This window comes from Coptis chinensis, chromosome 7, assembly GCF_015680905.1.
Source record: "Coptis chinensis isolate HL-2020 chromosome 7, ASM1568090v1, whole genome shotgun sequence".
Taxonomy (NCBI): domain Eukaryota; kingdom Viridiplantae; phylum Streptophyta; class Magnoliopsida; order Ranunculales; family Ranunculaceae; genus Coptis; species Coptis chinensis.
The window spans coordinates 17,097,605-17,114,148 of NC_141462.1; the positions used below are offsets into that span (position 1 = coordinate 17,097,605).

The window sequence follows — 16,544 nt, forward strand, 5'->3', positions numbered from 1 at the left end:
AGGCTTTTCGAAGTTATGTATTATCTTAAGAGAAGAAGCATTGAGCAAAATCTAAATCCATGCGGCATTAGCATTTTCTTCTAATCCTTTCGATCATCCATTCCGAGGTGGTTTGTTCGATACCAGTTCATCATCTTGCATGCTTTGCAACCTCTACATCCCCACCGATAAATTTTTGACATGTTGCAAGCGAGTTTTAAACACCACACATTTGCCGGTGTTATATGATCAATCTTATATTCATAAGTATGCATTAGTTTTAGGAATCGCACAAAAGCATCATTGGTTTTGGTCATTTTTGTGGACGCATACATGATGTTAGAATTGCATTCCAAGAAACTGAATCAGATTGCTAGTCATCTCGTCAAAGATATTGAATGTTAAACAGAGATCCAAACAGTTTGTGTACATGGTAATGAGAGTGTTACATAGCAGACAACGGATGGTGATCTCTTTTGGCAAACTTTGATATCTTCATCTTCATATAGTATTTCGTATAGTATTTTAAGAATTTGGTTTAGTAGTTTTTAAGACTTTTATTTTATTAGAATTCGTTTTAAAAGATATTAAGAGAACCAAATAAATAAAGAATAAAAGAAGGAGAAAGTAGCAAATCTAGGGAGGTCAAACTAATATATAGAGTTGCCTATTTTTTAGGAGTGAATGAGAATACACGGTTTGAAAAATAGAGCCATATGGTGAGGAGAGAGGTAAGGTGCGAGCTTTTATATATATATATAGATAGATAGATAGATAGGCCTGCGCTGTGAAGAGAAGTTGGGTCATTATAATTTAGCATGTGCAAGTCTAAACAAATATTCTTGTGCAAGCCTCGCCTATACCAATCATCCGGGTTACTAGCAAACTCATTACATATCCAAAGTAGCAACAGATTTCTAATTGGTAACTAGTAAATTACAAGACGAAAGACTTCCAAGCGTTCAACAAACAAGTCTGCAGCAATATTAGACGCTGATCTGACACAAACCAAGTGTATCCCAGTGATCTGACACAAACCAAGTGTATCCCAGTTCACAATGAAGGTGTAAAAGACCTAGAGCCCCTTGACCTTGACACGGATCTGGAAACTGAGCTCACACTTGGGCTTCTAGCATCGCCTCCTGGTAGAGTAGCTTGGACTATGGCTCACACTTGGGCTCCTGGTAGAGTACCTCCTGCTTTTTGGCCTCGGAGTTGCACCACGTGAGTAGTTTTTTCTTGAACTCCTCCTAGACCTTGGGGTCACACTCTTTGAAACTGAACGGTTCCTTGACCGGCTATCATTAGGTGAAATAGAATGATCGCCCCTTCTATCATAAGGTGAATAAGACCTCTCCCGTCCTCCAAAATAAGGAGAGTAAGAATGATCGCTTCTTGTAGTCAGGTGAATAAGAACGATCACAGTTCCGGTAATAAGGAGAAACAGACTGATCATATCGGGAATTCGGGACGATGATCTGTAGTATGGAGTGTATGATCTCTCCAGCCTAGACACTGGTGATCTACTATAGGGTGAAAGAGACCTTGAATAATATCTGGCCCTGACATAATAGGGAGAATAGGATCTGTCCCTCTCTTTCTCAGATGACTCGTCGGAAGAGCTCCTATGCCTTCTGCTATAAGAAAAGTAACTCGGGGACCTGTGGCGCACTGGATGATGAAAATATTTAAGCATGATAAAACATACAAATAAGTTGCTTCAACAAAATCAATGTCTTTACAGCCAGATTAGATAAAATGTTGTGAGCTTTTGGAGTTTTTTTCCTCATAAGCACATGAGGTTGGCTACAAAGATTGACACTACACCACAAAGACCTCAAGGATTTAAAGTAAAAGAACAGAAGCCCCACTTATTTGCAATGTCATTATTGAAAAAATAAAAAGCGATTTGAGGACACAAGCTCATACCATGAATTGATTTCAAACCTAGATATCTTCCTGGGGTTGGAGTCTTCTTCGCCTCCTTGCCTGAAAGTTAAAAAATCCAAAACCGCATTAAATGATTGGAAATGAAAACCACGTCAACTAAGCACCAATAGAAACGAATAGGAGCTCCAATAACTTTCAGGAAACATAACAAGCATAATAGTCCAGTCTACAAAATCAAGATAACAAAGAAACAACATATAAGTAAAGCTTGAAGAAGAATGTAGGGCATACAACCCTCTGGCTTGATGAATTTGATTTGATTTGTTTAGGTTGTGGTTAGACTTTTGAAGTTTGATGAAGAGCTGCCACATACAGCCACCCTGCTGCCAAAAACACTTCAGGCAAAAACAACAAACATTTTTCAAACTCAATTGAGGCAATACTAAAAATAAAAAATCATTGTGCAGTACTATGGAAGTACTTGAAAAAAAAAATTATTGTAACCTAACCTAGCTGGCGATGCGAGAACACATCTGAGACGCTGTATACTACCTTCTCCAGAGTAATCACACGACCTTCAAGAATCGATTGACCCAAATACTTGAGGCATAGTAACAAATCCAAAGCCACGTGTCTCTCTTGTCCAAGGATCCACAAGGTGAACATCCACAACCTACACAATAAAAACCTCCCATTAGTGCAAATACACATCAACCAAAGCTTCACCACACGACAGAGTTTCTTAAATAAAAAGCACCTTCTTTATCTATACATTCAAACACCAAAACAAAAACATCTATTATGAGATAGAATTGAATTTTTTAATGTCAGTCCAGCAGTGATATACATATCAACATTTCAAGATTCCACTTTCTCAATCTCATGCTCTGACTTTCGTCAAAACTAAAGCTAGTTTTAAAAGAGTATAAGTTTATCTAGAAATTGGGCTCTAGACACTTTCTTTAGTTTGTTTTTTGTTTAGAGAAAGACCAATATTATCTTTTGATTCTACTCCAATTTTAGCAACACGTCACTTTTTGGGTGTATTAATTGTTTTTAAAACTTCTTATTTCTCTTTTTTACCCTTTTATTTGTAACTGCCAATTTCTTCTACAAATAAATAATACAAAAATCTAATGTGCGCAGGCTGTACGTGTGTGCGTCAATCGAGGCCACTCATCAGGCAAGGGTGCGTGTGTATTGCTCCAAGATGTACTGCAATCAAATAATACAATTGTCTTATAAAAAAAAACCATTTGTCCTTTCACAATTTCACAATTTGAATTACATCAAGCTTAAACATGTTATTCAAAATTATCAGAGATGCATTTTAAATTGTTAAAGCTGTATTGAAATTAGTTGTAATCAACATACATTTATTCCGTTTTTGAAGTTGATGTTTTCCACATTGTTTTGGTCTCTCCAGAAATTCATCTCACTTTTAATTAGAATTTTGTAGATTTCGGATGAATTTTAGTTATTTTGATTAACTCACTACTCTTTTGGTAACTAAGTTAGTACGTAGTTTTTTTTGTTGATAGTTGGTTTTTTTAGTTGGGACTAATAAAAGAGGTCAAAATTGTAAAAGTCAGTCTGAAATTTGAGATAGATGTCAAATTTCAGTTTTTATGGAGGAAAAACAAAAAAAGAGTTTGCTATTTCCTTTGAACTTAAAAAATTTGCGTCTGTAGCAAGTTAGTTGAGTTGTGACAACTGTATACAGTTAGGATAGTTAGAGAAGCTTGTATAAATACTTGTAACTTTCTATTTTTGAGATAACAGATTAATTCATTCTTCAGAAACTACTAGAGATAAACTTCTCTTCATCAAAGATCCAAAGCTTCTGCAATCGAAAACGAGATCAAAGATAAGTTCTTCAATCCAATCAATATCTTCTAATTCAATCTCTGCTCAATACTCATTTTTCGATTATTAGGGTTGATAATCTCTTTTCAATTTCATCAAATTTTCTTGTTTCAATTCAATCTCAAACTTCTTTTAGTTGTCTTTCATTGTTATTAATCACTGATTCATTATTTGCTATTATCAATTTGATAATTCTCGTATCATCTCACTCAAAGAAGATTTTTCCAGTAATTGATTCAATTCTCACATAGTTTCTGATCAAAATGACCACAAAAGAGTCTATTTTTTCCCTAATAATCAATATCTCCAATTTTGTTCCGACGAAACTGACCAAAGATAACTACATCTTATGGAGAAATCTCTTTGAACCTGTCCTCATTTCCTTTGATATTACAAGTTATGTTGATGGAACAAATCCGTGTCCAGAAAAGTTTACTCGAGATGAATCTGGTCAACTTGCCACAACAATTAATCCAAATTACTCCGCATAGATCAAAACAGATAAGACACTCATGATATGGATACATGCCACTCTCTCTGAACCAATTCTCCCTTATGTCATTGGCTCTAAGAGACTAAGACTTCAAGAGAACTTTGGTTGACTCTTGAGAAGCGATTAGCTCATCTTTCAGTAACACATCAAGTTCAATTATGACAAGGTTTACAGAATCGAAGTAAAGGAACTCTTTCTATGGCTGAATATCCTCAGAGGATTAGACGCTTATGTGATATGTTGGCAGCAACTGAAATTCCTGTTCATGATAGTGATCTACTTGTCTATATACTCAAAGGGTTACCAGCTGAATATGGACCATTTGCAACCTCAGTTAGAGTTCGTGCTAACTCAATTTCCATGGATGAGTTATACAATTTACTTCTCAGTGAAGAAATTGCTATTGAACAAGCTCAGAGAGCTCTGCTGTATACAAACTCCAACATTCAAGCATTTGCCGCTATCAATGCACATCACTTTTATGGCAACAATAACTCACCCAGAGGAAATGTTCAACAATGAGGGAATGATCACTTTCAGCACAGAGGTCGTGGAAGAGGCAGATCAAAGTACAATGGTAACAACAATGGAAATGGAAATGCTTCCACTTCAGACTATAAATCTGGAAATCATGGTGCATACAATGGGAATGTCAATGGTAGTCAAAGACGAATATGTCAAATCTGTAACAAAATTGGACACTTGGCTATTGGCTATTAACAAAAAAAAATTGGTGGAAGAATTCCACCTCAAAAACTGGCTGCTATGTGAGCTGAAAGAGAAGGTTATGCACAAAGTATGGGTTCTACATATGGTGATACAAGTTCTACTTCATATGCTGGGTACTTTGCTGCAAGTCAAGGAAATCATGCATCACAGTATCACACACTGGTTATTTTGCTAGAAATCAAGCCAACTTCTATCAAGGGCAGTCTGGAAACCAAGGCACCTACTATTGAGGGGAGTCTTCTTCATCCCACCCAACAAATTGGCATGCTGATACTGGAGCAACCAATCATGTGACATCTGATCTATCTAATCTGTCGGTTCATGCTGGCTATCAAGGACGGATAAGGTTACTGTGGGCAATGGTAAGTCCTTACCAATTCTTCATACTGGTAGTTCTGTCCAAGTTTCATAAGGATGGTTTATATCCTCTTCAGCTGATCTCCAATTCTCAACAACATCCTATCATACAATCACCATCGACCCACTCTGCCACTGCTCCTTCAGCATACATTGGTGAAAAGGCATCATCATCTGTATGGCATTCTAGATTAGGACATCCATCTCTTACTGTTCTAAATAAAATTGTCTCTAAGCATAGTTTACCTATACAAGGTACTATTACTTCTGATTTTTGTAATTCTTATCAATTAGGCAAAAGCAAGAAATTGCCATTTGTGTTGTCTACTTCAAAGTATTGTGATGTAAACATCTTATTCACTGTGTGATCTTTGGGGTCCAGCTCCTATATCTTCTGTACAATGGTTTCAATATTACGTCTCTTTTGTTGATGATTACTCTAAATATTGTTGGTTTTATCCTCTTGTTAAAAAATCTGATTTCTATTACATTTTCATTAAATTCAAAAACACCATTGAGAAACTTCTCAACTTTCCTATTAAAATTCTTAGCACTGATCAAGGAGGAGAATCCATGAGTAATCTTTTGGAAAACTTTCTCAGTCAACAAGGTATTACCTATCAATTCTCTTGTGCTCACACCCCAGACCAAAATGGGGTTGCTGAAAGAAAGCATAGGCATGTAGTTTATTTATCTAGAACTCTTAATTCTCAAAGTGGTTTACCTATAAAATTTTGGGAGGATGTCTTTCAAACCTCTGTCTTTCTTATTAATAGACTTCCTACTAAAGCCTTAAAGTACATCTCTCCTTGGGACTTCTCTTCCACCAAGCGCCTACCTATAAATTTCTTAAAGCCTGTGGTTGTGCATGTTTCTCATGGCTTAGACCTTACACTTCCAATAAAGTACAACCTAGAAGTAAACTTTGTATTTTTATTGGTTATAGTTTAAATCATACTGGATATAGGTGCTAGGATCCTAATACCATAGAGTGTATATCTCTAGGCATGTCATATTTGATGAGAAAAACTTTCCTTTTAAACACCAGCCTTCAACTTCTTCACAATCTTCTATATCTCAGTCCAACGATACTCTTGTTCCAAGGTTTGACTCAATTTTTCAAACTATCACATCTTCTCCTCCTCCTCCTCCTACATCACCTGCACCACACAGTTCTAATTCTCATACTTCATCTTGATCGTCAAACTCAACTTCTCAAGTTCACTCTGAAACTCAGTCAAGTTCTCCATTTCGTTCAAACTCAATTTCCTCTCCCACTCAATTACAACCTAATCAACATCATACATCTCAACCATCTCATCCTTTAATTCGTTCACAACACCAATATCAATCTCATCCTATGAATACAAGATCCAGAACTGTCATTCAAGAACATAATCTCACCCATCCAAAAATGGAATTTTCAAGCGTAAACAATTCTTTGCCACCAAACATCCTATTGAAGCACTCCATTCTTCTCTTGCAAATATTCCCATAACACCCACTTGTTATACTCAAGCAGTAAAAGATGAAAATTGGAGAAAGGCTATTATTAAAGAGTTTAATGCTTTACAAAGAAATGGTACTTGGATTTTAGTACCTTACTCATCTGAATATAATCTTATAGGGTCTAAATGGGTGTTTAGACTCAAACTAAAGGTTGATGGTTCTCTGGATAAGCACAAAGCTAGGCTTGTTGCCAAAGGCTTTCACCAACAACCGGGTGTTGATTTTACCGGCATTTTTAGCCCTGTTGTCAAACCAGCAACCATTAGAATTGTTCTTGCCCTTGCTTTTCAACATGACTGGACTATCAAGCCACTTTATGTGAGTAATGCCTTTCTTCATGGCCATTTAAAAGAAACCGTTTATATGCTTCAACCCCCTTTCGTCAATCCTACTAAACCAAATCACGTTCGTAAACTTCAAAAGCCTTTATATGGTTTGAAGCAAGCTCCTAGGGCTTGGTACTCCGAGATAGTTCAAGGTCTAGTTGATCTCAACTTTAAAATGTCCAAGGCTAATACTTCTTTGTTTGTAATGACAGCTCGCTCTCACATTGTCATTATCCTTGTCTATGTTGATGATATTATCATCACAGGAAATTCATCTTCTCTCATTCAAAATGTCATTTCTCATCTTAGTCAAAAGTTTCCCATGAAACCTTGGTGATCTTCACTTTTTCCTGGGTCTTGAAGTTCACAGATCATCAAAGCAACTCTTCCTGTGTCAATCTAAATATGCACTTGAATTGTTACAATAGGCAAACCTGGAGGGAGCCAAAACTATTTCCAGACCTGTACTACTGGAACTAAGTTAGACTCTACTTCTGGTGAATTATTTGAGGACCTGACACTCTATGAATCAAGTATCGCAGTATATGCACTCTCCTAGAACTCCACACTTCTCTGCAGTCAAAAGGATATTGAGATATGTCAAGGGTACTTTAAATCGTGGTGTATGTTTCACTAAAGGTCATGTCTCTCACTGCCTACTCAGATGCAGACTGGGCTGGATCACCATCTGATGGGAGGTATTTCTGGGAAGCTGCCCTATAGCATGGTCAACTAAGAAACAATCAACTGTTGCAAGATCTTCGAGCGAGTCTGAATTACAAGTTGTCAGTGAGGCAACATCAAAGTGAGAAAGGGTAACGCAGAGTATTAAAGTTCTTAAACTTCATCTTCTTCTGCACTTGAGGTTGAGAGAGGGTACAAGAGTATAAGTTTATATGCTGAGCTGTCAGTAGTAAGTTAGTTGTGACAACTGTATACAGTGAGGCTAGCTAGATTGATTAGAGAAGCTTGTATAAATACTTGTAGCTTTGTATTTTTTGAGATAACAGAAATTAAAATTCAATTCATTCTTCAGAAACTAAAGCTTAAGAACAGTGCTAAATACAAAGGATACTCCAGCTGAAAATAATTAAGTAGATTATAACAAGTGGAGTTCAATTTTATTTAATACCTTTCCACCAAAGATTATTCACTCCAAAAACAAACACAATCACTTTAATTCAACCCAAATGCATGCAACAACTTAAAGGTAAACAACTCTATATTACCTTCAACATCACCTACTGCTGCTATCGACACCGTGAATACCTTGAACGTCGTTAATATCACATCATTCCAAACAAATTGACACTGATTTTTGCATACGTGTCCATTTTAAGAGTCCGGATCACGAAATTAGTACTGTAGTGGACTTCTGGCTATTTTAGGCCCTTGAGGTTGTCTGGACTAACGGCCCAAAGCCTTTTAAATGACACAACACTTATACCACCCTAAAATCTGAGTTGCTACACTTTTTTCTTTTTTTTTTCACTTGGAAAAGTATTAGTGTAATCTAAAATTACTGACGATCATTAAAGTTTTAGGGCATTAGGTTATTCTAACACTTTATCTTCAAAAAAGAAGAGTGAGGTTAGTGTAATTAATTCTATCAAATTATTCAACCAACTATGTGTTTGATTTTTTAGTGGTAGCGGTATATACGTACACATTATCATACAATTCCTAAGGTCTAACCTAAATTCTGAAAACCTAATATACTGCCAACCCCTAATTATAAAATTTCTTAAACCAACTTTTCCACGGATGTATGAAGCATACATGTGATCATCTTTAATTGCATTTCAACTCTTAAGCCAACCTACTTTTGTCAATCATCTTTAATCGTATATGCATAAACCAATCAACTTTTCAATTTTTTTCACCAAATTCATTTAGTTTATAAAACTCTTAACTTTTTGTTATTCCGTATAGATTTTTAGTATTTCATTTCGGTTGTAATATTAGAACCCTTTTCACTATTTTTTTCCCCCAAATCTTACAAGTTCATCATACCCTAATTTTGTTTTTTATTATTATTATGTTATTGTATATATGGATTTTGAATTTGTCATGACTTAGGGTTTTGTTTGATGTAATGTTGGAACTAATCAATTTTATCAATATGTTAGTTAAGAAAATCGTAAATTATTTATCACATACTTTGTGTAGAGTTTAAAGTTTAAACCTTTTATGAAATTTAGGATTTTCTTTGAAGTAATGTTGGAACCATTTTTTTTTTCAATTTTCTCCAAATTTAAATAGTTTGGAAAATTCTGAATTTGTTATTACTTTGTATAGATTTTAAATCTTTTATGATTTTATGGTTTTGTTTGATGTAATCTTGGAAATTACTAATTGTTTTCAAATTGTAGTAGTTCAGAGAACTATAAATTATTTACTATATGTTTTAAACCTTTCATGACTTTAAACCTTTCATGATTTTAAACCATATATAGTTACAATAATATATGCACATAGTATCTCATCTAAAATATTTATTTTGAGTATAATACCATTTTTTTTTCTTCTTCAATATTTATATTTCCACAATTTTTTACCAAGTTGAAAAAACCAAAGTAATATTTTCACAATATATATATGAATATTAGAATCCAATATTACATTAGTGGGTAATGCCATTCTGGGCCTTGAATATGGACATACATGTACATCATCACTCCAGGTTTTAAATAAAAATCCTTCCCTACCATGCACCCTTCTTTTTACAAGAATGATTCCACCTGGCGCGATGTCTTGGTTCAACTGAGTTGAGTATTTACCCCGTAGGGTTTAGAAACAATTACCCAACTCAGATTTTAACCCTCGTTGGAATGTTCTCCTCTTTCTTGACAAAATCGACTTATTAGACAATACCGTATACGTATACGTAGAGAAATATTAAACATGTAACAAGAAACATTTATACGTAGAAAGACATATACCCATGCAAAACAGTACCATTAATATGTAAATATACATTAATATGCAATTCATGTCCGTATAATCGTATATAAATATTTACCGGTGTACGAACTTGATTCATGCATAATTCTAGGCTAAAACTTAAATAATAATCCATAAATTTTTCCTAATACTATATACATGGCATACATGCAGAAAAAAACATAAAAAAAAAAAATTACAATAATACTGAAATTTTGGAACTCAGAAGCTTTTCGCTTTTTCGTCCCCTTGAATCAAGCGTTTCAATTCAATTGCCGACGAGATTAATCCCAAAGGATTATCGAATTTTTTCGTCTGAGGGCGGATATTTAGGCCGGAAATGGATCAAGGTAGATCGGGAGATATCGGGTGGTTGAGCAGGGGCAAGACAAAAAAAGCAATTTGACTTCGCGAACGCTGGTCACACTCACAAGACGCTGACTCTACACACGCGCACGCGTGTCAAGTAATAATTCAGAATAAGTTCAAATTTTTACAGAAGTCTTATAATCGCCCGCAGTTAGCTTTCCCAGTCTTAACTTTTGGTACCTGGAAGTGGAACGTAAAATCCGTGAGCGAACAGGTTGTTTACGAGACAAAATCCGAAAAAATTAACAAAAACGTAAGAACGAAAGAAAAGGAAAGAAAGAAAGAGAATGGGGGTTCCCCCTTGATACAACTTCCAATCTGTAGCACAAGTCCTATGGCTTTAGAACAGCAGCGGCGCCATTTGATATATGCTTCTTTACTACTACTTAGAGGTTTGAACTCTCTAAATTGATGCAAAAGCAACTCAAGGTCCTTACTCACGATCTTCGATTTCGTAGAGTTGGAATAAAGATTCTAACCAACCTAAAGTCTAGGACAACTACAAATTGGTTGTTACAATAAAGGGAACTAAGGAGTAAGGTTATAATACTAATACTAGGTTTTCTTTCCTACACAACATTTAGAAAAACATTAAAGTTTGAAATCATGCACTTAAACAAAATACAAATTACTAAGAAAAAGGTGGAGAGTTAATCCTCCTCATGTGAAACTAACATTTAGTTTATTGATTTGAAAAGGTTTATTGATTCTTCCTAGACTCATAGACAAGTCCCTAATGGAAAAAAAAAGATTTGATCCCTAGCATGTTTGGCTCACTAAAGAGCTCATACATGCTAGCAAGTGAAACCAAGCAATGACTTATCTCTAAGCTCATTGCTTGATTCCTAACTAGACACTACACCTACTATCATTTTGGGATAGAATGTAGAGTTAGTTGTTCTTCCTAAAAACCTACCAAACCAACAACAATTGTTTTTCCCTCACATGAGTTGGATTAACTCCCCAAAAGGGAAGTTAGCTCATGATCCTTGAGACAAGGAATTTAAACTAGAGAAACAAAGAAAGAGAGAAAAAGGAAGAAGATAAACAATCAAACTCACTTCTATTTATTTTCTAGAAGAAAACAAATGTTTCCTCCATTAAAATTATTACAAGCTTCTTCCCAAAACTAAAAACTAACTTACTCCTTTTTTCACTAAGGAACTAAAATAATACCATGTAAAGAAAATAAGTCAAGGGAGTAAATGGAGTGTCCGCCACCCTTGTCTAATTTCTTCTCCATTTGAGAGAAATCTCATTTCCTCCCACGTGAATCATCAAACCACACTAATTCATTTTTATCCGCCACATTAAAACAAAGTGACACCTTGCCTTTTTTTTCACTATTAACACCTAATCTAATTTATTACATGCAAGGTGTCAACTTTGCACCAATAATTTGTTATTTTTGTCTTGACATGCTCCATGATTGATGACTCATCCAATCTTGTGGCCCCATAGATAGTGGGTCCATAATGCATCCGATGGTGGTCGGTATTTGGGCAGTTTTACAACTTCCGCGATATCGTAGAGTTCATCGCATACGATTGTCCGAAAGCAGACTCTCTTTGTCGATTCGAGTCCCGGGTTCGAGAGGTAGGAGCTTTGGAAGTTTGATGCTTACGTATGGATTTGGAAGAATTCATATATACACCGTTCCTCGTGCTTTTATCGCGAGGTTTAACCAATATTTCCATGTTTTTCTGCAAATACCGCAAAAGTATGAAAACATATTTATTTCATGATTATTAAACACATAATTAACCAAATTTATATGTCTCAATGGGGTTTCATAATACACTTTTGGGTGCTTATCACACTACCCCAAACAAAGATTTTGCTTGTCCTCAAGCAAAGAAGAGACATTAAAATAGTTAAGTGGCCAAAAATGTGTAGTCCTAAACTAATTTCGTTTAGCAGAGTGCGGTTGCATTGACCATATGCAACAGGCCTTTAAACCACTAGGAATTCCCTAGTGGACGAGTTATAGCCTCGTGAGAGTTTTCCGAAAAGATACTCACAAACTTCATTTATACTACAACGACTTCGATGTAAAACTTCGTTTCCTAAATTAATCTCAGATATCCATACATCTCCTTAGCAGAGAACGAGGATTGATTTCTTTGAAACTCAAGTTAATATGTATTCAACAATTAAAACATCTACATATGATCATGCATGCAGTGAACTTTTCATTGAAATGTACTAGCAGGGTTGTTTCTGGATTCCTTGGAGAGCGTACCTAAATGGGTTCTCACAGGTATCTGTCGAAACACAATTTCACTCAAAATTTTACCACTCAGATTTTGTTAACTCCAGTATGCAGTGGGCACACGTTTCCTCACATCTCAATGACAGTCAGAGGAGCCGATGTCGATCAATCACCTCTACTACTTATTATCACACCACCCTACTCCTAATTGAGCTAGAGGTCTTTATTAGGTATTGTGGGGCTTAGGTGATAGTGTACAAGAAAATGGAAATGGATAATCAAAATTTACGAGTATGAGAGAATAGGGTCTTCATATATTTACACTAGAGAAATCCTTGTTTCCTTTCCTTCTTCTAACTAAGTTTTTCCAACCTTGTTCTTAAGCCTCTTGATACTGATGATTTTTTTTTTTTTTTATAAACAATATATATATATATATATATATATATATATATATATGGCTTAAGAACATGATTCTATTTTTCTTTCCTGAAGCAAGTAATTGACTTATATTTAGGACAAGTCTTTTTCTTTATTCTTCTACATTTCATCCTATTTCTCATACTCATCACTTAGGTAGGTTCTTTTATTTGGTTTAATAGATGGGTAAGGAATTTTTGTGGTGAAAGTGAAAGGTTTGATGAAAAGGTTCACATTATTGGAGTGACTAGCGGTAATATTTGTAACAGTAAGAATTTTTAGCTATGTCGATCCAAAGAAGGAAGGCCTAAATTAAAAGCTTAAGATTTGGGTGGTGATCAAGTAAGTAGATCGTGATTTTCTCTAATCGGAAAATTTCTCCTCAAGTGTGTCATCACACACAAATCACTCATGTCAAGGCTTTTGGTTAGATTCTCACAAGATTTATAGTTTAAGTAACTAACCGTTGTTCCGAAACTTCCGCTATGTACAATCGATGATACTCGAAGATATGAATATTCATGAAAAGATGTATAAACTATTGCATAATTATCTAAAGTTTCTTAAAACAAATCCTAATTAGGATACTAATGTGAGATTTCTAGACAATTTTCATCATTGAAAAGAAAACAAGACTTTGTCATTAAGTACAATTATTAATATGAAAAATAAAACAATATATCAAAAGGGCTACAAGATGCCTAATTTTTGCTCTGAAGTTTAAAACACCCCAAACGAGAATGATGCTTAGTCCTCGAAGGATCAATAATTAAAAGAGAAAGTACCTAAGAACCGCGGAGCAAAATTAGGGATAGATTCTTTGGAACCAAAAACAAAGAAGTTGAAGATCATAATATATTATTGAAAAACAAACGAAAATGTTCAATAGCACACTAAACATATTCAATCCTTTTCTTGTTCTAAAAAAAAATTATAGCATCTTAAACATGAAAAACAATAGCACACCAAACATAAGGTTTAGCTAGATATATGTACAAATGGCAAACTCTAGTTTACCATCCGGCCAGGATGTGAAGAGGCGGCGTCCTCTTTAAGAAAATACATTTCTTAGCATCGTTCCAATAGATAATAGTCACGCCAAATTTTATGCCCCATTCTTTGTCTCAAAAGGATTCCTCAAATTGGTCTTCATCTTTTCGTCGTTTTTGGGTAACATCGAACATGCCTCCAGTATCGAACTAGACTTTGGATCTTATTCCATTGCTGATGAAACCTCAATGACTTTAATGATATACAATTCTATACATAAATTTTAGTTTTTTAAATTAAGAAGACTATCCTAAAATTATTGAAGAAGGAGGTGGTTCAATTTTAATAGAGATCAGAGAGCCAATTGTAATTAATAAATAGGAGAGATATAATTTAAATAAACGTAGGAAGGTGGTTCTAAAATCTTAAAATTAAGAGATTATGGTTCCTACAAACTCGGCTATCATACAGTGTACAGATATATATATATATATATATATATATATATATATATTATAGTGTAGAGAAGGGAAGTGATGCTGATCCACTTGTTTTTGTTTGTTTGAAAACTTGTCCATGAAGCTTTCAAGTCTCTTTCAAACATATGACATACCAACATGATATTGATTCCTCCTTCTCTCTCCATCACATATGTCAAATGGTAAAATAAACAAATCCTACAGCTAAAAAATCTCTACCTGAATTACCTACAATAACAACCTCCCACTCATCACAAACATTAGAATACATCACCACAAACATAGAAAACATCACCAACAAATAAAAACTAGCTAGGCTTGGACAATAAAAACCAATATTTCTTCATAGGGAAATACAGCAATACTCAGAAACAAACTTAAGATTTTGATCTTGGCTATTTTTCAATAAGACCATGAATAATAATTTCAGAAGCTTGGAAGACTTTTGGCCATTTTATGTCAACCAACACTCGAAACCATTGACAAGGCGTTGGCATTTCGCTGGAACACTTGCATCTTTAGTGATTTTAATCTTTTCAATACTATTCAAGTGGTGGTTTGTGTTCTTTGTGCCAATAATTGGCTATGGATTTGCTTGGTATAGTCATTTTTTCGTCGAAGGGAACGTTCCAGCAACGTTTGGGCATCCGTTTTGGTCTTTGTTATGTGATTACAAGATGTTTGGATTGATGCTTACAGGGAAAATGGATCAGGAGATTAAAAGGCTTGGGAAGAGGCCGGCTTTGCAGGTGTTCTGATCACTCTTATTGGTTTGGCGAGCAATAATTGTCTGCTTCACAGTCTTCACACTTACTTGTTTCAGATATGCCTCGTATAGTCATATGGGATTTGCTTTGAATTGCAAAAAATTTCATCTTTATGCTTGTTTCTCTGTATAACTATGCGTCTAATCTACTTGATTTCAATTCAGTTTCGTCTGTACATGATTATTTGTTATGATGTGTAAATGTGTAATGATCGAGTTTTGAAACACAATGCTCTTGAACTAGACTTTGTTGGATCTTATTAAACTTATTCTCTGCTGTATGATTATTGATTAGTTCACTTCTAATAAATTTTAACAATCATAGAATGGAAATAGATTAATCACTGATCGCTCTATCCCTCTTTTCTACAATAGCTGAAGGTAAATATTTACTGTTGAGGTGGGGAAGAGAACTTCTAGAGTGAAGCGAGGGAAGGAACATTTATAAACCAGGAAAAGTAGATTACATTTGGATATTTAGAAAACTGAATAGCTTAACTGTATGGTTTTCGATATCTTGCTTACCCGTCACTATATATATATATATATATATATATATATATATATATATATATATATATATATATCTTGCTTACCCTTGAGCTAGACGCCTAGAATGCATTTGTAAACCACTGTTGTTTTAGCATACGGTGGATTCGAGTATTGGGCGTTTCTTGACTTGTACATATGCCAGACATTTACGGTTTACCTATTTAGAATACAAAAGGAATGACTTAATATCATGGACAAATGACTAACCCATCTTCTAGCTGAGGTGAATAGGTTGTTCGATTATTTTCAACACTTTAAATTCTTCGGTCTCTTGGCCGGATTCTGCTTCAACAAAATAACAGCAACAAATCTCTCTGTTTTGTTGTCATCGGTTGTTTAGGTTTTGGCTTTTCAAAGATAGTTTCAGTGGAATTTAATGATGTCAATAACTTTGTTGAAAATGAAAGGATTATACTGACTCACCATGTTGACATGCAAACAGTCAATACTACACAGTTGGCTAAGAGGTTATCATGTAACTAGCCAGCCTTGTTCCGAGATTGTATCTCCTGATGCCTGTCTACCTGGACCACTTTGAAATATCATTTCAAAGGTTTATCATGATCAGTTTTGGACTTTGTTCTGTGATCATATCATCTGACGGACTGTCAGGGTATTGTTACTTACTAGTGTGATAATACAGAGTTTAGGACTCAGTTTCTGC

At 34.9% G+C, this 16,544-nt stretch overlaps 1 protein-coding gene and 1 pseudogene across 2 annotated transcripts; one reads left to right on the forward strand and one right to left on the reverse strand.

Annotated features, from left to right (window-relative positions):
* Window positions 1-767: 767 nt before the first annotated feature.
* Window positions 768-2,665, reverse strand: LOC147486325 (uncharacterized; annotated as a pseudogene). The gene is made up of 4 exons (XR_015202762.1): window positions 2,642-2,665; window positions 2,379-2,542; window positions 1,909-1,968; window positions 768-1,650 (listed from the first exon to the last, which is right to left on the reverse strand). The product of XR_015202762.1 is annotated as an uncharacterized LOC147486325 (transcript).
* A 12,051-nt stretch (window positions 2,666-14,716) lies between these two features.
* On the forward strand, window positions 14,717-15,609 carry LOC147486326 (transmembrane protein (DUF962)). The gene has a single exon (XM_086573454.1). It carries the CDS (start codon window positions 14,976-14,978, stop codon window positions 15,318-15,320), a length of 345 nt encoding a protein of 114 aa, XP_086429580.1. The 5' UTR covers window positions 14,717-14,975; the 3' UTR covers window positions 15,321-15,609.
* The last annotated feature ends 935 nt before the right edge of the window (window positions 15,610-16,544 follow it).

Coding starts and splice junctions, on each gene's coding strand:
- LOC147486326 (XM_086573454.1), top strand. CDS start 14,976: ATGAATAATAATTTCAGAAGCTTGGAAGACTTTTGGCCATTTTATGTC.